General features: G+C 45.3%; 1 protein-coding gene across 6 annotated transcripts in view; it reads right to left on the bottom strand.

Moving 5' to 3' along the window:
- Nucleotides 1–8,299: 8,299 nt before the first annotated feature.
- Nucleotides 8,300–23,242, bottom strand: part of LOC148220178 (protein FAM219A-like) — a 193,651-nt gene continuing 178,708 nt past the window's right edge. For 3 of the 6 annotated variants that reach the window (XM_088155661.1, XM_088155659.1, XM_088155664.1), the window contains exons 3-6: nucleotides 22,741–22,843; nucleotides 17,985–18,065; nucleotides 16,002–16,056; nucleotides 8,300–13,669 (exon numbers count right to left, since the gene is read on the bottom strand). In XM_088155661.1, coding sequence (XP_088011787.1) covers nucleotides 13,511–13,669; nucleotides 16,002–16,056; nucleotides 17,985–18,065; nucleotides 22,741–22,843 — 398 coding nt within the window. In that variant the 3' untranslated portion in view covers nucleotides 8,300–13,510. The remainder of the gene's footprint in view (nucleotides 13,670–16,001; nucleotides 16,057–17,984; nucleotides 18,066–22,740; nucleotides 22,844–23,242) is intronic. The other 3 variants (XM_088155660.1, XM_088155662.1, XM_088155663.1) reach the window with 3 other exon arrangements.

The following is a 23,242-nucleotide window of genomic DNA, read 5'->3' as shown; positions in this document are numbered from 1 at the left end:
CCAAATTAATTGTCCCCAAAAGCTTTTGGGCATCATGCAAAGTGTGAATGTCTGATTGAATTTGTAAAGGCCGAGGGAAAATAATGTGGGTTCTGATGTGCCAGCCAAGGTATTTCCAAGGGGATTGATGCTGGATTTTTTCAGGAGCAACACAAAGTCCTGCTTGGGTTACAGCAGCAACGACAAAGGCTAAGACTTCTTCCATAACTTCCTGTTTTTCTGCTGCTAAAAGGATATCATCCATATAATGGTATAGGACGGCATCAGTCATTTTCTGACATATAGGACTGAGGAGCCTTGCAACAAACCACGGGCAAATAGTAGGGCTATTTTTCATCCCTTGTGGTAGGACAACCCAATGATATCTTTGCAAGGCTGCTTGCATATTAGTACTTGGGACAGAAAAGGCAAATTTAGGAGCATCATCAAGATGCAAAGGAATGTCAAAAAACCAATCCTTTAGATTGATGCCTTGGAGTTTAGCTTTTATATTTTTAAGATTCTCTGCTGCTTGGTGTGTAACTCTGAATCTTCATATTAGGTGTTAGTAAGTTCTCTTTGCAGGGTAGCTAGACAAAACAATCCCTTCTCACCTAGAGAATCAAGGACACCCATTACCCAAAAAGCATAAACAACAGTGAAGGGAAGGGGGCAAGCCAGGGGGTTGAGACTTCATGGCCTGGGGCTGTGGTTGGACAATTGACCCCAATATGTAGATGAACCAAAACTTATAAAAGTGTAAAGACTCGTGACAGGGATCCATCTTAGATTCGACTTGGGTGTAGCCCTGGCCAGGCTCTTACACTGCCCAAAGTGTATCCTTTCAATAAATACCTATTTTATTCCTTTTGCTCTGTCAGTTCTGGCGACCCAGATGGGACTTTAAAGCATCTGGAAAACCCCTGGACTGGAGGAACACCCAGCTCCTGTCCCCCCTTCCCTGACAGCACTCTGAGGGGGCCCAGCTGCAGTCCAGAAGGTATCAGAGCCCAAGAACCCCTGGGAGGAGTAGAGAGACTCGTGAGTAACTGAATAAAAGTGGTATTCTGCTTTAGCACCTAAGTTAGGTGTTAAGACATATCTTGTAATTTTGTTTAGTGTGGAAGGACCCTAGGGGTCCAGGTGGAGTTGTTAGTGCTCTCCATCTCCCTGCTGGTAGTAGGAGAGGACGCTCTCTGAAAAGAGGTTAGATTGCAGTGCTGTTGGCCCAAGGCCAGCGGTGGCACAGTGGGTTAATTCCTGCACTGTGGCTCTGAAAGGTGGGAGTTCAAGTTCTGTCTCTTGCTTGTTCTTTGTTTTTTCTCTCCCTGGTTCTTTTTATCTCTGCAGACTTTCTTACTCATAACTGTTAAGATATGGGGTATATATTCTCTTGTGAGTGTTGTAATAATAATATTCCCAGAGATAGCCCTTTGGGGTTAGTATTGAAAAACTGGGGGAATGTAACTGGGGGGGAGTAGTTGTTTTTTAAATCCAAACTTATCAAACTCTCAGAAAAGATCTGGCCGATTTACAAACTTTATAACAATGAGGCGTGGCCAAAAATCGGTAGTTTTGATAAGAAATTAATATCAAGTTTCATTTCCCACATACGTGAAGACAGATACCTTGATAAATTAAAATATGCTATGCTCTTTATGATCTCAACTTGTCAACAAAGCCCAGCAGCAAAAACAAAAAAAAAGGAAAGGCATATCTTAGTCTTAAAGAAAAAAAAAAGATAAAAGTAAAAAAGAAGAGCCAATATTGAATAGTGACTGTAAAAGCAAGGAGGAGGCGGAGTTCGACCTCATCATCCCTGATTTGAGAGCAGGGATGGCCCTGGCTGTGCCTGAGGTGGTCCCGGGTCTGGGAGGGGCCCTTCCACACCAGCTGCTGTCGCCTCCGGTGAGGCCATCCCCCCTGCCAGTGCCACCAGTGTCGCCCCCACCACTGTCTGAGCAGGGGGGCATGGATGGGTGTGCCCCTAGCAGGGTCTCAGGGAAGAAGAAGAAAGGTGGGCCTTGGCAGGCATTGACGCTGCCACCCCTACCCCACCACTGTCACCGCTGCTGTCAAGGCAAGGGGTGAGGGTGGGGGAAGGGGACAGCCTCTGAGAGCAACCCACGGCATTGCCCCAAGAGGAGGAGCCAGGGGGAGAGGACTTCTGCCGAGAGGGTGGAGAGGGGCTCTTCCACTGGGGGAGTGGTGATTCTTCTGCTCACAGGCCTTTGAATCGCCATAGATACCCTGAATGCCCAGGAGCCGCCTTGGGAGATGATGTCAATAAAGCTAGCAGGGACACAGACAGACTTCCACTACGGTGTAAATCCTGCTTGATGCTTTCTAGAATTAGGATTAGTGGAAGCAGATCTAATATTCCAGCAGAATCCGCAGAGTCGGACAGTTCTTGCTCGAGTGGTTCCAAGGAGGAGGAGGAGGAAGATGAAATTGATGTGATAATTGCAGCTCTGAGCAAGCAAAGGAGGGGAAAGATAGCTAAAAAGTCTGTCAAAGAATGGAGCCCAACAGCGAAAAGTAATAGATCAAAATAGGAAAAAGAAGCAGTTTTACAAGCCCCATTACGACAAGCAGTTGGCAACCAGGGGCCGATATATATAAAAGTTCCATACTCCCTTACTGAGTTAGAGCAATGGAAAACTACAGTAGGGAGATATAAAGAAAATCCAGATAAAGTGGCCACATTAGTAGAAAGAGCAATTAACTCACAAAACCCTGATTAGACTGATTTGAACTCTATGTTAGACGCATTATTTGATCCCACTGAGAGACAAATGGTCAATAAAGCTATCACAATGTCAGTGGAGGCCAGCATAACTAATGGACTGCTCCAAGGCACTGTCACACAGATCTTTCGCCTAGAAAATCCTGGGTAGGACCCAAATAAACTAGAGCATATGGCAAGGTTAAAACGATATCAAAGCCTTGTGGTATATGGGTTAAAATATGGTGTCCCTAAAGCTATAAAATGGTGAAAGATTTACACAATGAAGAAAAATTATGATGAATCCCCCACTGATTTTTTTTTAACAGATTAAGAGTAGCTGCAATTCAGTATACAGATTTAGATCCCGAGTCAAATGATGGTAAAGCCCATCTAGATCTCTTTTTTTATGGGTCAGGCTTCAGATGATATAAGAAGAAAACTGCAAAAGATAGAGGGAGTTCGACACATAAATAAATTGCTAGAAGTAGCCTGGAGGGTGTTTCAAGACAGGGGCCCAACTGAAAAACTTAAATGTGAAGAAAAGAAGGTAAATATATGGACTGACTCTAAATACACATTTAGTGTTGTCTACAGCCATGAAGCCATCTGGAAGGAGAGAGGATGTCTTAGGTTGCAATACAGAATGTGACCAAAAGTATGTATTCTATCATCATCTGTTGAAACCAGGTGGGCAGTGATTCTTATCTCTGTGGGAGATATTCTCTCTGCTACTGGGCTATTGTATTCCACTGTTTGTTTCGTAAATTGCAGTGTTCATGGTTGTTATGGTATCTTCCATTCTCCCCCATCAGTCTGTGACATGGTGGAATCCTTCCTTTCGCCCCTCCCCCTCGGCGGCGTCCCATTGGTCGCGGCTCTCTCTCTCGCTCCCTCTTTCTCCTCTCACCATGTGGATGCTACAATAAACTGTGGACCATTTTTCCCACGGGAGAAAAGAGCCTCCTTTAGTCTTTTACCTTTGTCCTTGTCGAATATCCTCTCCTCTCCGGTCAGGAGCTAGCCTAAAGCTGGGGTAAAAGAGGGTAGTTACGACAATGGGCCATCTGTTGAAACCAGGTGGGCAATAATCTTTATCTTTTTCCACGACCCATCCTTCCTCCAGGAAGATATTGTCTGTTCATGGGCCATTGAGTCCTACTGTATGACTGATAAAATTACATCATCCCTTTGGGAGATGCTCCAGCCAGGGGGAGGAGCCAAGCCTATCCTACCTAGATAAAAATTGAGATTTGGGACAACAAGGCAGCCTTCTTCCACTGGATTCCAGAGGAAAAACTAGACCTTTCTACATCATCCCTGGACCTTCGGAGGAAAACTGCACCCTTCTACCAGACCACTGCTTCAACTGAACCACATCTGTCATCCAGGAGGACTGCAGCCACCATTTAATCGGACTGCTATCAACACCCTGACTGACAGGGTGTCAGGTTGTATTCTGTCTCTGTCAGTGATTCGGTTTTTTGTATTACTGTATTTTTGTTTTAATTTTCCTAGTAAAGAACTGTTATTCCTATTCCCATATCTTTGTCTGAGAGCTCCCTAAATTCAAAATTATAATAATTTGGAGGGAGGGGATTTACATTGTCCATTTCAAGAGAGGCTCCTGCCTTACTTAGCAGACACCAGTCTTTCAAACCAAGACAATCAGCAGCACTGCTTGGAGCTAGAGGCTCCCAGCCCACTCAGGAAGGGGAATGGGGTCCTGGTACTGCTGTTCTGCCAGTCAAGGGTGGTGCGTATGCCACTGGTGATGTCAGTGTGAGACCAGGGAGATTTGGTGTCCATCAGTCTTGCGGCTGCATTCCCAATAATAGCACCCCCTGGGTCAGGGTGCAACAATTGCTGACTGAATCACTCCATGGGTACAGCTGCACCCTCCTGGCTTTGGACTGACTCTGGGCTTTCTCCCCTCCTGCAGGCAATTAGCTTAACAATGATAGGAAACAGTTTCAAGATAATTTTATTTTGGGAAGTGCAGACCCGGCAATTGTTTTTCCAGCCCCTCTCTCCCATATTTCCTTGGAAATCCTGCAGCAACTCAGCTGCATGCAGACAGCACAGCACTGCACCCATGCAGCCAGTGCTCAGGGCACAGCACCAAGCACTGCTGACTCAGCCTGCTGGAGTAGCCAGAGGAATTACTTCCTGTTCTATCTGCCCTTTAATATTAAAGAGCTGGATTTGGATGACCCTGTGTGGCTTGTTTGCTCTCCTGTCCTGAGTGCTGTGATGGGCTCTGCAGTTGGAGTGGGCAATCCTAATCTATCTCATTGCAAATGCAGCCGGGTTATGCCAAGGAGGAATTTGCATTAACCAGGTTTGCTTTTCTCTGAGATGGGGAGCCAAGTAGAAACCCTGTTCTGTCTTGGCTTGTTGCATAGCACCAATTCAGAGCCCCTCTCTGCTCAAAGCTTCAGTCTTCTAAGGGCTCTCAGAAGCTCAACCCCTCTGCTGTCACATTTTTGGAGATTATGGGCTTGGCTGGGTGGATGCCACCTCATCCCCCTGAAGGGCTGCTGAGCCCTGCTCTGTTGGGTCTGGGCATCCAGGCAAACGTTACTTTTGATTTTCACACCCCACTGGTCTCTGTTAAGCCAGGCTCAGGCTCTCCATCAGTCCTGTCCCCTCCTGGGAGCCAGTGGGAGGCTGGGTGGGAAGGGTGGACACAGGGATGTCAGTGTTGCCTACCCCTCCCCACTCCCATGGTCTCAGAGCCAGCTGGAGCACAGATCCAGGGAGCATCACTCTGCAGAGGGATAGGGTTTGAATGTCTTGGTTGGGGGGGATTCACCCTGCACTAGGTCAGCTTCCAGCATGAGACAACTGCATGAGGTTCAATAAGGTGAAGTGTGGGGTCCTGCACTTGGGTCACAGCAAACGCATGCAACACTACAGGAATGGGGAAGTGCAGAGGGAGGTAAGATGGAATTGAACTACAGGCTGTGAGATATGCCTGCAGAAAGCCATGGCAGCACAGCGAAGCTTGTCTCCGCCTGACCTTGGGAGGAAGAAATGCGATGTGGCAGATGCATTTCAGGGAAGAACCTTGCCAGACAAGTGAACAGCATATGATCACCCCCATATAAGGACATTAGTAAAGTATGTTGCTGACGTGGCAATGGGTGATAGCTCATTTAGTGAAGAAATACCATATAAGGAAAAAAATACAATGTCTTGAAGTGTATAAAAACAGTTTGCTTTTTGCAATAAATGTCTCTATCTCCACTCATCTGAGTCCATGCAATCAGTCCTCACAGGAAAGAGTGGCTTGAGAGCTGTTTGGCAGAAAGGGACTTGGGGGTGTTGGTTGACAGCTGGCTCAATATGAGCCAGCGGTGTGCCCAGATGGCCAAGAAGGCAAATGGCATCTTGGCCTGTATCAAGAATAGTGGAACCAGCAGGACTAGGGAAGTGATCATTCCTCTGTACTCAGCCCTGTTGAGTCCACACCTTGAGTACTGCCTTCAGTGCCTTTAAAAAGGACATTGAGGAGCTCAAGCATGTCCAGAGAAGGGCAACACTTGTGAAGGGCCTAGAAAATATGTCTTATGAGGAATGGCTGAGGGACCTGGGGTTGTTTAGTCTCGAGAAGAGGAGGCTCAGGAGAGACCTCATCGCTCTCTACAACTACCTGAAAGGAGGCTATAGTGAAGTGGGGGCTGGTCTCTTTTGCTGTGCCTACAATGAGGACAAGAGGAAATGCCCTTAAACTGAGACAGGAGAGATTCTGATTAGATATTAGAACATTTTTTTCACTATTCGGGTGGTCGGGCATTGGAATAGGTTGCCCAGAGAGGTGGTGGAGTCACCATCCCTGGAGGTGTTTAAAAGGCATCTGGATCTGGCGCTGGGTCATGTGGTTTAGGGGTTACAGTGATAGTGTTGGGTTGACAGTTGGACTGAATGATCTTAAAGGTCTCTTCCAACCTTGATGATTCTATGACTCTATGAGCCAATGGCTCTGTTGGGGGTTTAGTTTTTCCCTTTTTCTTTCTGTAGAATTTTTCCCATTGTTATGCTAAGAATTTGTAGCTAGACCATGGCTCAGATCGCTAGTAACAGTTTCTCTCACAGGGGGTAGAGAGAGGGGGAACACCAGAAAAGGAGAGATGAGGGCATCTGCAGACTCTCTCTTGCTCTCTCTCTTGCTCGGGAAGTCGGAGGAAAGACAGCCGGAGCTGCTGCCTGCCACCCCCTTGCCATCCCAGCGCAGGGAGCCACGGTCTCTGCTGTCGGACACTGCACTGCTCCCTTTCCCGCTTTCAGTCTCCCAGCTCCGGACACCCTGCTGGGCACCGCGACCGACACCATGAGCAGAGAAGTCTCTCCCCCATCTCTCTCCCACATGGAACAATGCCGCGGCCATTGCCCCAGTCCTCCTGCAGCTGCGGGGGCGAGACCTGCCCACAGCCCCGGTAACTGCAGGGCAAGGAGAGGGTGTCTGCGGCCGAAAAAGGACTAGAACTGAGTTATTGTTCTGTTTGTTGTTAATTTCATAGCTGTTGTTGGTTTTGTTTGTCTTGTTAGATGTATTAGTAAAGAACTGTTATTCCTACCTCCCATATCTTTTGCCTGAAAGCCCCTGATTCCAAAATTATAATAATTGGAAGGGAGGGAGTTGCACTCTCCATCTCAGGGAAGGGACTCTTGCCTTTTCTTAGCAAATACCTGTCTTTCAAACCAAGACAGGCTCCCAGTGTCTATCCCCTCTTCATAGCAGTCCCTAGTGTTTCCAGCTGCTGATGTTGGACTCTAAAATCAGTGCTCAGCTCTCATGCCAATAGCTTTAAGGAGCAGAAATGACTGCAAGGCTGGAGAAATGTGGACACACTGTTAGAGATCTAGGAAAATTACAGCCTGGAAAGTCATTCTCAGGCCGGAGCTTCTCCTGCTCTCTCAGCTTCGTTCCCAGGCTGATAGCATGTTCAGCTTCAGTTAGGGAGCATTTCTTCCAGGATGATAATCTGGTCAAAACAGAATGGAATTCATAATAGAGATTAGCACCTGGTGTGGACCGTGGGACCCATTCTGAAGTACTGTCCCAAGGGCGTTTTCCCCAATTATCCAATGAGCTACTGTCTTGTCTTAGCTCTGTGGAACATACTATAAAAAGTACGAATCGTGCTCTGAATAAAAGTCTCTTTCCTATCCTGAGAGGGATCATGTAGCTGTTTGTCTTATTTCCACTGCATCTAAAGGGTTAAATCCGTAATCCAGAAGCTACAGAGAAAAGGTTATTTCACCCACTGATGTTGTATAGATGCAGCACCTCCTGCTTCTGTCACTGTTTGGAGGAGAGACATAGCCTAGATGCAGGGGATGATTCCTGCTGCCATGAGGAGAAGCCTTCCTAAATGATGGCTGGGGACTGGCTGGCCCCAGCAGGTTTAACTGTGCCATACAGCACAGCTCCATACCAGCTGCTTCTACCGGATCCAAGCAACTAGTATTTGCCATGGCATGAAGGCTAGTACCCCCTGTTTTCAGTATCCGTGATTGCTGGGGTCTCAGACGAGATGGTATGGTTCATACCCTCTCACCACAGTTCATTCCAATGACAGTCTGGCAGGCTGGATTTCATATGTATGCTTTTTAATATTAATTCTGTTACACTATACACAACCAGTAGCAATGATAAATACTGCAATGGAAATGTTAAAAAAATTATACATATTTCATGTTTTTGAAACCTCCCACTGTTTAAAATAATTTAATGCATAAAACGGATGGTAGAAAAAAAAAAAACCCCAAAACAAACCACAACACAATTGATCTGTTTAAGGCAATACTCTACATGGATGGGAACAGAAGTACAACAGTGTGCTACATGTTCTGAATAGGAAAAAAGAAACATCCCCCCTGCCTTATACAAGATGCAGATTGATGTTTCAAGAGTGAAAAATCTCCCAAACCTAGATAATAAAACCAATGGCCAAGTTAAGTGCAGCATTAATACACTCTGCATGTCAAATGATTAACAGGTTCCTTACGTGAACTAAGGTCAAGCTACAACAAATTTATCTTCCTAATTAAAAGGTTATTCAGGTCAAACCCTATATTTAACTGTACTTCGCATTTGGATGTTTCAACTATGTTTCACTATATGCAAGGATAGCTGGAAATTAGTCTCCTGCTCTGAGATTTACACAAAGGTTGTGAGGTCTCCTCTCCTCCTGAAAGATATTTCCATTAAAGACATCCAAAAAGGATCTTGCTTTTGGTGACCCCCAAATGCCTTCCACCATTGCCTCCCCTGAGGCACTGGACACCACACGGGGAAAGGAGACCTGGGAAGTATTTGGGTTGATTTTTATCCAAGCTAAGGGCATGAAATGCAAGTGAAGATTTGATCTGAAGTCTGAAGAGTGCTATTTCCCTGTCTGCCAGAAATGGCTATCTGGAGCCTGCTAAAAGCACTTTGCCAGCATGGGAGAAACCCAGCCTGTATCCAGGGTCTGGACAGAAACATGGTGTTTTGCCATTAAGGTTGGTGTGAAGTTCCATACCTGTCTGGACAGTCAATTAACCTGTTATTAATGCACCCCAGAACTTGGCTACAGGAAGGTGGACAATAATCATAATACCAAAAAATCCCACTCTCTCTCAAAAAGGAAAAGGGACAGTAGCTACTTCCTTCTGGTTTCTCCCTATTGGATCCCAATCAGCTGCCACCTATGCAAGATTGGCAGCACCAGATCTCACTAGCATTTACAGAGTACATTCACAGTAAGGTTCATGTCTGTAAGGTGCTGCCAGGGGGCAAATAAGCTACTTGGGACATGATCGAAGCCTCCTGTACTGCCCTACTAGAGTATGTGGGGAGGAAGATATGGTACACAAGGAAAGAAGCCCAAGCAGAGTTACTAAAAATTTAGACTTGTGATGGCTAACAATTGTCTGGGCTGCCTTGGGATTGGGTGGGCGAGGGGAGTGCAGAACTGGGCTGAGAGTCACTTGGTGCAACTGCCTCTGATGCTCATCACTAGTGCATGAGGGAGGGGGAAGATCATAGCTGCTTGGAGAAAAGAGGAGTGGAAAGAGGACGTGCAATATAACAAAGCTTGCAACTTTAGAACTAGCCACTGGACATGGATACCAAAGTTTACCTGTGACAACTAGCTATCCTTCTATTGTCGCTGCTGCTTCCCCCCCTTCATGGCCTGATTCTTCTTCAATTTGGAAAGCTGGGGCTTTTTGACATGATGGTCAGCACTAATTCTCCCATCCCAGTTTCCACAACACATGGTGACTCAACTACAGGATGTACAATGAGGTCTGGAAGTCGCATCTTAGGCACAGACCAACTGCATGAAAGTGGTGTCTGCTTTCAGAACCCTTCAGAAAGCTATTTAATGTTGGCTTATTTCCTTCTTTATTAAACTGAAGGTTCAATAATCCTTGTGGAAGGAGTAAAAATGGTTAAAATGTGCAAAAAGGGGGAGAATAAAATTTTTCTGAATTTTCTTCCCTGCAAACTTCATCCTTCATCTTTCTCTCTGCACAACTACAGCCCTACCAGCGCACTCTGTCCCAGCATGGTGGGGACACAGCTGGCTGGCTTTCCAACTGTGCCTCTGCTGTGGGTTTCCAGCCCATTTCACATGGGCTTATAGGCCTGGGACCTGGTGCTTGTGTTCCAGATCTCCCACAGTGCTGAGCCTGGGAGGATGAAAGCAGCTGGCTCACACCAAGGTTTTACATTAGCCTAGCTAACCCTCAGCCCCATTGCCTTCAGGTGGGTGAAGATAAACCCCAGTCTCTTCTCTGCCTCAACCACCATCACAGATGTTGGATGTCCTGCTGGTTTGATGGTTGCCTTATATTTGTCTCAGGACAGAGGCAGCTACAAGCCAAACACAGCTGCTATCCCAGCTTTTCCGTGCAAAAAACTGAGCCTAGAAATCAGTGAGCTGGGTATGGAGATGAAGGTGATAAAAACCAGAAGGGCTGTTGTGAAGAGAGCTTGTCCAAGTTTTCCAGCTCTCTCAGTGAGTTTATATTACATCTCCCAAAAAGCTTCACATCTCCTAGATTCTGTGAGCTTGAGCAAGGTGTGTAATAGATGGAGAAGGTGGAGTTACAGCTCTTTTGGGACCAGTGCAGAAGGGAGAACGTAGCCCAGGTAGAGAGCAGTTCTTCTTAGTGAGCTCATCCAGGGCAGCTGTATGGACAACTATGGAATGCTGCTCTGGGAGGACAAACATCTTGGCAGATAATAGCACTTATCTCAGCATGGCCTTTTCTTTTCCTGGTGCCTACTCTGCTGGTTTCCAGTGACACGTTTGAGACAGTCACATTTTAATGAGACTTCTTTTGCACCTTCCACTCCCTGATGCAATCCTATGGCCTGTATCACCATTTGTTCCTTGGAATGACTCCACAGTCTAGGCACAACTGGTGAGATGGGTTCCTTCCAGGAGTAAATCCATCTTTTACTGGAGCAGCTTTTTACAGAAAGAGAAAGGCTAAGTCACCACCAGTTTCTGCTGGCAACTGGGCCTGGGAAGCAATGGGAAGACCTGCTCTCCACAGGCACCAGGGAAAGATGCAACTTGTCTTCTGGTGTCCATGTTGCTCTACAACACTCAGAAAGAGTGCAACTGGGATAGTGAATGCTGATGGGAGGGAAGAGACCATTGAATGGCTCCTTTGGGATATTCCCATGGCAGTTTCATGCTCTTACTTTTAACATCCATGTAATGATCTGAGGGTATAAACTGAGACTTTTGCCTGGGCTCTTTCTTTACCATTCTCCCTTAAAGCTCACACAGGGTATGGCCACTATTACCTATAATGAAGTAGGCTTTGTCACCTGACTGCTGCTTGGCTCAGCAAGCACAGGCTGCATGTGCCAATGTAAACATATCCTGGCTTTTTGACCTCTACCACCCTTCAGAGCTGACTCTTCACATTACCCTATTTCTACTTCTCACATTTCAAAAGAACTATCTGCATAAATGGACAGTGCCACAGGGCAAACTTGGCTAGGTTGAGCCTAAGGGGAAGGCATGAAAAAGTGCTCATTTTAAGGTGCTTTTCACCTTTAGAACATGGCATCCTTGTCACTTCCTTTCAAGGCTTTCCTATGTAAGGGATTGTTCCAAACCTTGAACCACATCTGTTACAGAGGTGCACAAGCCCTGTAGCAGAAGGGTCAGCAACTCAGGATAGAGGAAGAGGTTGTGATTTGGGATTGCCTACACAAGATTAATGCCAGACTGACCAGGTGCAGGTTTCTCACAGGAGCTGGCATCTGTATTTTAAGTCCTTGTTGCACTCCTAAGTTCCTTAACTTCATTAACAGTGGATGATGCTGTTGTGCCACTAAATCTTTTTACACATTCTTTCTGGCATCGTGCAGACTGAGAAGTCAGTTGTGCAAGAGTCAGCTGCCAAATGTGTGGGAAACACATCCTTGCCAAAAATCTGATCCCAAAGTTGTTTAATCTCTTGACTAGCCTCCACTCTGCAGTCTTCTGTCACATGTAAGCAACATCAGAAAATGGTAAAGAGAGGGAAAGTAGAGTTGTGCTGCTTTTCTTTGTAGTACTTTGAAAATACATGCAAAACTTCTATAGAATGCTTTTTGCATCTTGCTTGCAGAGCTATCCTATCAATGGTGTCCACCATACACTTGGCAACATCCATGCAGATGGATGCAGGGAGATGGTAGAATCTTGGGAAGGCAGCTTTCTCCCTTGTGCTGCAGAAAGGAATGGATATCAAGAGGGGATGCGACTTGTCTGAGGTTAGAGCAAAAGCAGTATGTGCCAACAGCAGTCTGACCACCACAGACACCTTCAGCATTAATAAATCTCTCCCATGGGCACCAAGAGATGCAGTGTCAAGACAATATCAACAGCCAAGCTCTGTGAAAATGTGCTTTCTTCAACTAGTTTTTCTGGCACTGACCTTCAGACTGAACAGTTCTAGTTCTGTCATATGCAGGAGTCGTTTTTTCGTAGCTGAAGACACTTTAAGATTTCTGAAAGCACATAGGTCTTGCAGGAATGAAGTATTGGGAAAAGTCAATATACATGGCTGGACTGAACTCAGGAGTATGGTATTCTCGGTCAAAGACTGAATCCCCGAAGAGCATGGATAGACTGCAGATTGAATCCAATGTGTTTAGTGATAATTTAATGTGGAGCTAAGGACCGAGTGCATTGGATATGTGACACAACAGCTCTAACTAGTACTGACTCACAATGAAATGTCACCTATTTGTCCCTTTTGCAAGTAATGAATTGTGTCATGCTAGTCCTGACTAGCCTTGCCATAAGAAAGGATGCCCTGCTCAGTTCCTATTTCTGTGTCCCAGTTCCAGTATTAGTTATGCAAATGTATCAGGTTTAGTGAATCAATTAAGAACTGACCTTCTCCCACAGGTAAAACAGTCTGACACCTCAGAATCACCCCTGATCTTGTAGATCAATTGGTTTCAGTGGGCAGCAGTAACTGCAGCTCCATCTGACCCTTCCCATTCTGGAATAGACACCTTACAAAACATCTCCAGTGCCTGCACAAACCAAGGCAGTATGTCTGGACCCCTCTGCATTTGCTCTCCAGACCAGTCAGTTTTGCCAGGCAGTGCTTGGCACTTAGATCAACTTGTCTTTTGTTTTACCATAGTTTAAAATAACTTATTAAGTAATCATAATTTTTTTTGTTTCTTCTGGCTCCATGAACACAAAGAGATGCATATCCTACCATAGGAGGAAGCGATGACTGTTAAGTTTTACAGTCATAGTGGAAAGCACTGATCACAGCCTGCTGGCCTCACTACTGGATGTGACAGGCAGTAGAAGAGGTGGCTTGGCAACACATGCAGGTAGGGTTGATGGATTTAGGGGGGATTAGGTCGAGGTCCTCATCATCTGGGATCTCATCTAACCGGTACCCATCCTTTAGGAGCTGGATGTTCAAGTCTTGGTTGATCTGCTACAGACAAACAAACAGACAGACAAAGACAAACAGACAAACACTTGAGATTTCTTCCTTCTGATGGCTAGAAGAGGAAAGAAGTCCTCTGGAATATATTCTGGAATATATTTCCCTATCCTTAGCAGCTGTCCCATCAATGAAAGAGTCCCAGTTTTTGACCACAGGTGAGGCATGCTGTTGGGGTTTTAGGAATTCTTCTTTTGTTTGTTTGGGGGTTTTTGGCCTCTTAAGGAATTTTCCCTCATACGTGTTGCTAGGAGACAATAATGACTGGCTACTTAAGAGACACAAAAGAAGGTGTAATAGCTAAGGGGAGGGGTGCAGCTGGCTACTGTCTTTACATAGGGTTTCTCATGGCAGAGATACCACGAGATTTGGACTGCGAAAACGGGGTTGGGTGCAGCCCCTTACTGTTTTGTGCTTTCAGCATCTCTCTTGGAGGGGAGAGAGGCTGCAGTCGATATGGGGAGAATTCGTCACCACTGTGGGGTTCAGTCTCCTGCTGCCTTTCTTCTACCGTGAGCAGAGCTCTGTTCGTAAGAGCAGCCGTTGCACTGGGACTTTTTAATATCTGCTTGGGTGCCTCAGGTGAAAAACCCCGGGATCCCAAGCTCGCCTTTACCTGCCCGGCTCGTAGCCGGGCTGCCGCTTCTTCGTCACTGCTCCGAGCTTTCTCTACATTGTAGCTCCGCATCCCCTGCCTGCCGAGACGTCCAGTGGTTCCACCTACAGCTGCGGAGCTTCTGATACATCTTGTCCACCACCCTCGGATTTTTGCTGATTCCTGCCATTCCAGCTTGTTGCTTCCCAGAGTCCTGCTGGGGCATTGGGATCGGTTGCCCCTGGGGTGTTTGTGAAGCAAGCCTTTCTTCCATCCCTTCTCTTCTTTGGTCAAGTCTGCCATTACTGCATGCTCCCTGAACTTGTGCCACAGTGCCCCCTGCAGCTGTGAGGGAACCATGTCACCTGCCCTGCCCACCAGGAGCCACCAGCACCCCTGCCGGCTGTGACCATCACTACACCAAAGGGGAAAGAGCCTGCAGCCCAGAAAGCTGTTACTGGGTTTGTAGTTCTGTTTGTTGTAACTGCCATAGTAATTGTTGTTTGTTTGCTTTGTTATATATACTAGTAAAGAACTGTTTTTTCTCTTCTTATATCTTTGCTTGAGAACCCCTTAAGTCCAAAATTATAATAATTCAGAGGGAAGGGTGATAAATTTTCCATTCCAATGGAGGTTCCTGCCTTCCTTAGTAGACACCTGTCTTTCAAACCAAGACAGTTGCCTTGTTTTTTAAACTTCTTCCAGAATAGGAATATCTATAGTGAGATATTCCAAAGTAGCAAACTGATACACTATTTTATTCTGGAATCATCTTTCCATAAAGATTAATCCTCGATTAAAGCAATGTAATAATAATGGTAATAACTGACTGGCAGCTGGGCAGTCCCTCCTTTCAATCTGGGACGCTGTAGCAGTTGAAAGGTGGTAAAGCTTGGCGCTTTGTAATCTCAAATTCAAATGCTGTCTAGCCAGATCTGAGTGATCAACACTTCATCAGGGCCCAGAGATGACCCAGATGAGCTGATCTGGTCACTGCTCTTGGACATTTCTCTGCATTTCAGAGGTATTTTGCCAAGGAAGGGATACAAAAAGGAAGAGTTCCCAGTGGCTTGTGTGCAATAATGGCTCTTCAGAACCTTGGATAAAAAATCAGATCCTGCAGAAGCAGTACCCGTAGTCTGAACAACTAATTCAAAAGAGACCTTGGAAATATATTCAGGAACAATGCAAAGGGATTAACAAACCAGAGCTTCCCTGCCTTTTCTCTTTGAAAGGGCAGAAATTCATATCTGAAAGTCCTCACTATAATTTCTGGTGCTCCAAATAAACATGCACTGGGTGACCCTGACTCCCACAGGAACTGGAAATCACAGCACACTCTCACATCCTTTATTTGTGTCCTTGGCATGCATACAGTTTCTGATCTGCTGTGACAGAAAAGTTGATGTATTTGCACCACGTGGGCCAACACTGCATGACTGAGCAGAACTGGGAAAAGTTTGAGTGAATGCAAAGGTATCTGTGATAACAGCCGATGGGCAGATCTGTGTCTGTGCCATGGAAGTGTAGGGATGGAGCCAACTGGATCACCAGGAGAGACAGAAATATGACAGTTTCTGCCATGGCCCCTTCCAGACTCATAGAGTCTACACCACTGGTAAATTACTTGTGGAGCTGTTTCTGGCAGCACAAGGCTATTCTAAATTGTTTCTGCCTGTTCAACTATTAGCATTCATGGCAAAGATGGCAGGAAAGAATAAAACTCACCTCAGCTGATGAGTATCCTGAGGAGGAATATCTGGATATGTCAAAGTCATCATCACTGCAGGGAATGACAAGATGCAGCAAAGAAGGAAACAACAGTTAGAGAACAGTTAGAGAGACTTGTATTGCCTGGTTAGCCCTATCTTTCTTGTGTCAAGAAGCTGTACTTCATCCACAGAAAAATTACATCAAGGGATTCCAGAGACCAACTTTCATCTGTAATCCTGTGTACTAGTTGTGCATTGAAGACAACCCATGGATATTATTTTCCTGAGAGGAGCTGCTGAGAGCTTCCTCCATGTCTGACAAAAATCAATCAGGGATTAATTTAGAGAACTGACAACCTGTTAAACCACTGAGAAAGTTGAACACACCGCTGTGAACACACGTGTAAAAAAAGGAACAAGCCTGGGAAAAAAAACTATCTTGCTTTCCAGGCGTTGGAGAAAGAAGTTTTCCTCCCTCCCAGTGCAGTGACCGGGCGGGAGGAGGGGAGGCCACAGAGCCCTGGCCGAGGCTGGGCCGGGCCACAACTGCTAACATCTTGCTGATATTGAGCTCTGCCCCACTGCTGGCCTGGGTCGAGCCGGGGTCTGCTGCACCCCTGGAGCAGCTATAGGCCAGGCCAGGCCCTCTCTGCCATGGTCCGTGCGGCCTGGCTGGGGCGAGGCCAGGCCCCAGATGCAGCTGGGCAGGGGGAGGGAAGACCATCAGCCCCACGGCTGGGAATTGAATGCAGCAAAAGCCAGAAAACAGCCCTGCAGCCAGAGCAGCCACTGCCGTTCTTGCTGGGCCCTTGCTATCCTGGCCCAGCCCCCCAGCATAGCCTGAAATACTCCACTCTCACTGCTCTAGCTGCTGTCCGGGCAAGATATTAACTCTTTCAGTGCACAGATGAGACCTACAGACATTCCATCCTCTCTCTAAACAAAGAAAAGGACAGAGTGAAGACACACAGTGAAACAACATGAAGACATCGAGGTCAGTAAAAAAGAGTAAAATCCCAGATGGGAGGAGGATGAGGAGATGCCCTAGCTTGGACTGAAATTCTCTTGTAAGGCTATGGTGAAGATATGATTAATACATCAGACTCTTTTTCCCTTTTAACTCATGGAAAAAGCATGGGGGGAGGGAGCATTCAAATTGTAGACATGAGCAAAGGCATCCATGCTGAACAAGCAGATGTTGAAGTAGCTGTGATCTCATGAGAAATTTGAACAGAAAGAGAAACAAGAGTGATGAAGACCCTTTGCCCCAGGGAAAGAAGATGACAATCTCTGTTCCCAGAGATGAAGATGATCTCAGAGATAGATAAAGAGAACCTTTGCTTTTGAATAGTTCATCCTTAAAAGTGTACCCCATTAGCTAAAGAGTGAGCCCTCGAAAACAGTTGTGGGGAAAGCTGTAAGTGGAGGGGAGGGACTTTTACACAGTGATCAGATTTCCATTCTCCTGGGTGGCTGATTTGCTGTGACATTTAAGCCACAAGATAACTGCTTTCTTGTGGGGAAGTCTCCATAGCATGACCAGAGAGATTCCTCTCCCTAAGTGAACTGAAAAAAGACAATTCTAGAGGTGATAAACTGACTGAATAGTTTCTGTACGTTGTGAGTGGGAAAGAAAAGAGGATGTGGGGGGGAGAAGAGGTGTTCTGAACGTTTTATTCTGATTATTTTCTTTTTTTTCTTTATACCCTTGAAAGTTTGAGCCTGATTTGCTCTTCTCCTAATCCTATCTCACAGCAGGAAATAAGTAAATAATTCAAGTGGGTGCACTGGCGATTTGGCCAGCATTAAACCCACCACATAAATATGTTTCCACACAGAGACTTGTTCCAGCATTTGCTGAAGGGCACAGCAAGGAAGAATGCAAGTGTCCCACAATAGCAGTTTTTGCAGGAATTAGCTTCAGCATTGCACTATAGCATGAAAACTTCCTTGCACTGTAATATAGATATTAATAAAATCTTATTAACCCTTTGCATACCTGTCTGTATCCAAGGCTACCAGTGGCTTTTCATCTGGACTCTGATCTAATGACGAATAGCCTTTATTGGGAATGATGAGCCTGAAATAATTAAATGTTATCTGTTAACCACACAGTAAAGCTCAGTACCACACATAGTCTAGAGCAAAGCCATATGATAGTTGGCTTTCTCTCTTTCACTTATGTTTTGGGGAGGACTCATAAGGTGTATCCCAGAACCATTTGTACCAGAAATTGTAACAGCCTCTCCTCGTCGTCTCCCCCTCCCTTTGCAGTTTGGGCGATATTGTGAGAGATATAAGCTCGACCAGGACTCTGCTGGGGGATGGGGGTGGGGCTAGGTTGTCTCTTCCCTTCCGGTCTGGGGATCAAGGAGATTGGCTGCATGGGTGGTGGAGTGTGTGTATCTGCCTGGAGGTACTACTGTGTTGTAACTTGGCACTAGGATTGGATCTGCCTGCCTTCACCATTGTTACCAGTTGCTGGCAGTGGTGGTACCAAGAGCAATTGCTGCCCGATCAGATCTGCCTGCCTTCACCACTCTTGCCTTCTCCCAGGGGTGGTACCTAAACCAATTGCCGCCTGTGAGTTTACAAAAGGAGCAATTTCCTCTTTTCCCCTTTGCCTGAACCTCCATCACCACCTGAGGAGGTTGCCAAGCTCGCATTGGAGTGCCCCCTGAAGCCGAGGGGGAATCATCACACTTTCCCTGCCTCACCGGAGCATCCTAGCACCCTCAGCTGGCTGCAAGAGTCACTGCAACTGTCACCTCACCAGAACCACCAGCGCCCCCTGCCGATTGTAGTTATAACTATACTAAATGGGAAAGTGTTGCTTAATGGATGGGAAAACTTTTGTTATTGGCTTTTTTTTTGTTGTTTGTTCCATTCTTATATACATATATATTTGCTGGTAAAGAACTGCTATTCCTTTACCCATATTTTTGCCTGGAAGCCCCGTCATTTCAAAGCTATAATAATTTGGAGGGAGGGGGTCATGTTTCCATTGCAGGAAGGTTCCCGCCTTCCTTGGCAGTCATCTGTTTTTTTTTAAAGCAAGACAACTACCTTGCAAGTCCTCCCTTATCAGTGAAGACATTTAAATGGATGCAATTCAGAGGAAGCAGGCTCTGAGTCTGGGTAGTTCAGAGCAATTTCACAGGGATGAACACTGGACATGCATTGAGAACACACTCCTCCCCAGAAGAAAAAACATTTGGGACACTCCACACTTCATTCTGGCGAACCTGATCACGAGCACTGCTTGTATCAAATTGCTCATTTTTTCCTCTAGCAATTTTTTTTCCTCTAGCAATGAGTACATGACACTAGCAATAAATAAATGTGAGAAGGAAGCAAGGGAAAGGCAGAGGCTTTGTGCTCCTACTGTTCTATTGAAAATCAGAGATTCAGTCTTTCTGCATGAGCTCCTACACAGCCCTCTACAATACAACACTTTTGAGGTCTCACTCCTAAATTTAGTAATATGAGGAATATGAGCTGGTGGGTGTAGCGCAAAAGTCCAGTCAGACTAACTCTTTTAAAATTCTGTTATTTTATAGACTTTTACTTCACCAGAAGTATAACAAATGCTGATGATGACTTACTTGATAGGTTTTGTGTGTTGAAATACAGGCTTCAGAGCTTTTACAATAAGGAAAATACCTTAATTCAATGGTACTTCACAACAGTTCTTTCATCCACAAAACTGAACATGAGTGAACAAAACATCAGGGGATCTAGGAGAAGAGCCCTTTGTGGTGCTATTTAATCAACTTTTAAAAATCACTGCATCTTTTTCTTGAGAAATGTCTTTTTTCATAATAACACAGAACTTCAGTTTTTCTGCAACAGAAAAAATTGTAATCATGTCTTTGCTCCCAATCTAAATATTTCCTTTGCATCCTAATTGTTTTTATGCTTTCTTTCCACTGTCCTTGGAACAAAGCCAGATTGCAGTCAGAGCTGCTTTCATCTACACATGTTCTAGTATGAGATTCTTGTCTTGGTGGTTTTAATCACTTAACATGAAATACGTTATGACAAAATCTGAGTTAAGATTATCCTCAGAGCAGGCTACAATATCTGTCTGGGCAGAAGTGGTGCAGATGGTGGTATGGACTCTGTCTGTTACCAGATGATAAATGGCCTACACTGAGTGAGCTAATACAATGCTTGTTCTCTAAAACTACTGGCCTATGGAAACTGCACAGTGCCCATTGTGTAAGAAGGAGAACTGGAAGTTCACCAGCCCCAGTGTCCTGACACCTCAGTCAGGTCACCTGGAACATTGGGGTCTACGACCACCAGGGACCACCAGAGAGACCCCCAGGACAGAAGAACGCATGCGTAAAGGGGAGGGGAAATATGTTAGTGATTTCAGGGAAATGATTATTGTGTGTATGTTTAGTCCAAGACAATCAATGAATATGTATGCAAAATACAGTATATAAACAGAAACTTTCCTGTACTCAGCATGCATAGCTTTTGGGAGGAGCTATTCCCCTGTGCATCCAGCCAAATAAAGAATGCCTGTTTCTTAATGCTACATTGGTATTAAGGAGTTTTTTTATTTTACCGAATTTTTGGTAACACCTGTGCTCATAGTGAGTATGCCAGCAACACCCTAACCTTGTTCACATATTATTTGCTCTTAGGGAGACTGATTGTGTTATGGATTCAGAACCTTTTACCACTAAGGCTGACTGTGCCCCTGACCCTGAAGACCGAATAGTGAAGGCTACCTGGTACTAGAAGCTGGATGTAAGAAATTCATACAGAAAATACAGAACAAAAGCCTTGGGAAAGCAGGAGAAGTAGAAACTTGGAGAGGTAATGTGGTTTGCTTGAATGAAGGAAAACATATTTGATGAGGAGAAGAGCAGAACTGTTAAAAATGTGGAAATTACTTGAGCTTATTCTCGTTTTGCAGAGACCAGAAGAAGCCAATAGTTTAGACTTTTAAGAACTACCATAACCTGAACTTTTGCAGAGTATCCCACTGGAATATCTCCCATTGTACGGCAGTCATTATCTTGTGAAAAGTTGCTTGAACAAGCTTCTGGTATTTCTGCCTTCCTGGGGTTCCCTGTTTGTGGTAAAACAGACAAAACTGTTCTGAAGTATTACTAGGGCTATGCTTGTGGTGCTGCTTGGCTCTCAGAAAGCCATGGGAGCTGGGAGATGAAGACACATGGGCCAGTGAGACCCTGTGCCAGACACCTCCCAGCCATGTGGGAACAATGGAGCTTGGCTACATCTGCTGCTAAGCAATGGCTGCAAACCTCTGTTTTGCAGATCCCAAGGGATGCTTGTAAAAGCTGTGTGAAAAGTAACTAAGAAAAGCAAGTCTGCTGCCAGCAGGCTCTGCTTGGCAGTGGAAGCATCCATATGCCCTCTGAACAGTGCTCAAGTGTACACAAATGGACTGAATCGACTGTTTAAAGCTTTTCTTGATGGGTATCATTGCTCTGTCCTTCCCCACTCAAATCACTCTTCTTTTCATTGGCAGCTCAGAAAGGGAAGCCTCTCCAAGCAGAAGTCACTAATTTTACAAGTAGGAACCTGTACTTATCCCATCTTCTCTCCCTTACCGTCTTCCTTCACTAATTTCAGTGTTTCTAAAATTCTCAAGCAGCAGATCTTCTACCATTCCTCTTGGGAAACTATCATTCAGCCTATTGCCAAAAGAAACCAATTTTTTTCAGCTTGTATTTGGAAGACAAGAAGCATGGAAAAACCAGTGGGAGCATCTTCCCAATTTCTTCCTGCCACTAAATGTCTGGCTACTTTGTATGATCTCAACAACCAAACAGAGCTGTGAGCAATGCAGTGTATCCCAACAACATCACAGAGGCTTACAAATTAAACTTGATGAAGTCCTGGCATGATTAATGACTACTATTGTGGGGTTTGGGAATTAATTAACAGAAAGGCTCTGATCTGCAGTTCCTGTTCTATAATATATGGTAATTCAAGCAACTTTATCATATTCTGCTGTCATTTTAAGTAAGGGCCTCCTCTAAAAACTGCAAGGAGTATAATCCTGTGGACTCAGGAGGGTTCCTTCTTCCTGAATGCAGGTAAATGATACATTGGTGTACTGAAGCTTGCATGGAAACAATAGAAACATTCTAAATGAAAGTATTCATCCAATAACATCCTTTTTTACAGAAATTTGTGGCACTGTCTCATACTGTCGTACAGAGATGTGCCAAAGCAGCTCCAGCAAAGTATGACCATGCTGTTTCAAGTGAGGAGGAGGTATATAGCAAAGCACACAGAGATGGATTGTTCACAAGCCTTTTTTAAGTCAATAAGTATGGAGAAGGTGTCATCATCAAAAAAGAACAGGGGAACTATTGTGATAAAAGCAGCCAAAGCAGAACTAAGCTCTAAAACAGTTTGTGTTACATGAAGCAGCATCATACACTCTCCTGCTGTCACGATTAGGTGTTATGTGAGACTATCCAGAATATGTAAAGCAGTTATATCAAGCCCCTAATTTCAACCAGGCTAGGCTGCCTCTGCCCCCTTCAAGCTGCATTGTCACCAGTCCTGAGCCCAGCTGTCCCTGCATCTCCCCAGGGGATGGGATGCAACACAGCATTTGGGCATGTCAGTTCTGGGAAGGGTAGTCACTGCTCTCGCAGTATGTTTGGCAGTAGGCAAATAGCAATGAACATCATCTTTGCCCATCCTAAGGTCATTAGGGATTGCAGCATAGAGCACAGAGGAGTGCTTTTCCAGTCCTTTACCTTGTTCGTGCCATCACATTGTTCTTCTTGGGCTGCTGATTAACTGGGCTTCCCATGTTGCCGTTCTTCAGGGAGCCCTTCTGAGCCATCTCCCTCTGCTTCTCTGCATATGGGATACAAAGAGGGAAAGCAAAATTAGGGCAACAGCTTGGTTGGCTACCATATGGTTGCAGAAACCCAGATTTGATGGCAGCAAAAGGCATAGCAGAATTAATAGTGACATGACCTCTCTATCTCTCAGGAAAGGACAGCTGGATGAGCTGTGTCCCATTGTCTCCAAGGTTGCCAAAGGCTAAAGCTAACATTCCCTCTGTATTGAGTCTGACTGAGGTAAAGTTCACAACCCTCACAGTGCTGTGCTTTGCATTAGTAGTTTGACAGGTGTTGATAACAGACCAGTGATTTGGTTACTGCTGAGCAGTGCTGTCTCTCTGACATTCCTTCCCCCACTAAAGGGGGTGGGAGTGGGCAAGATCCTGGGAAGAGACACAATCAGGCCAGT

Source organism: Sturnus vulgaris, chromosome W (assembly GCF_052056855.1).
Source record: "Sturnus vulgaris isolate bStuVul1 chromosome W, bStuVul1.hap1, whole genome shotgun sequence".
Lineage (NCBI taxonomy): Eukaryota > Metazoa > Chordata > Aves > Passeriformes > Sturnidae > Sturnus > Sturnus vulgaris.
Note: the sequence above shows the minus strand (reverse complement) of the source record. Positions and strands in the feature narration are given on the sequence as shown.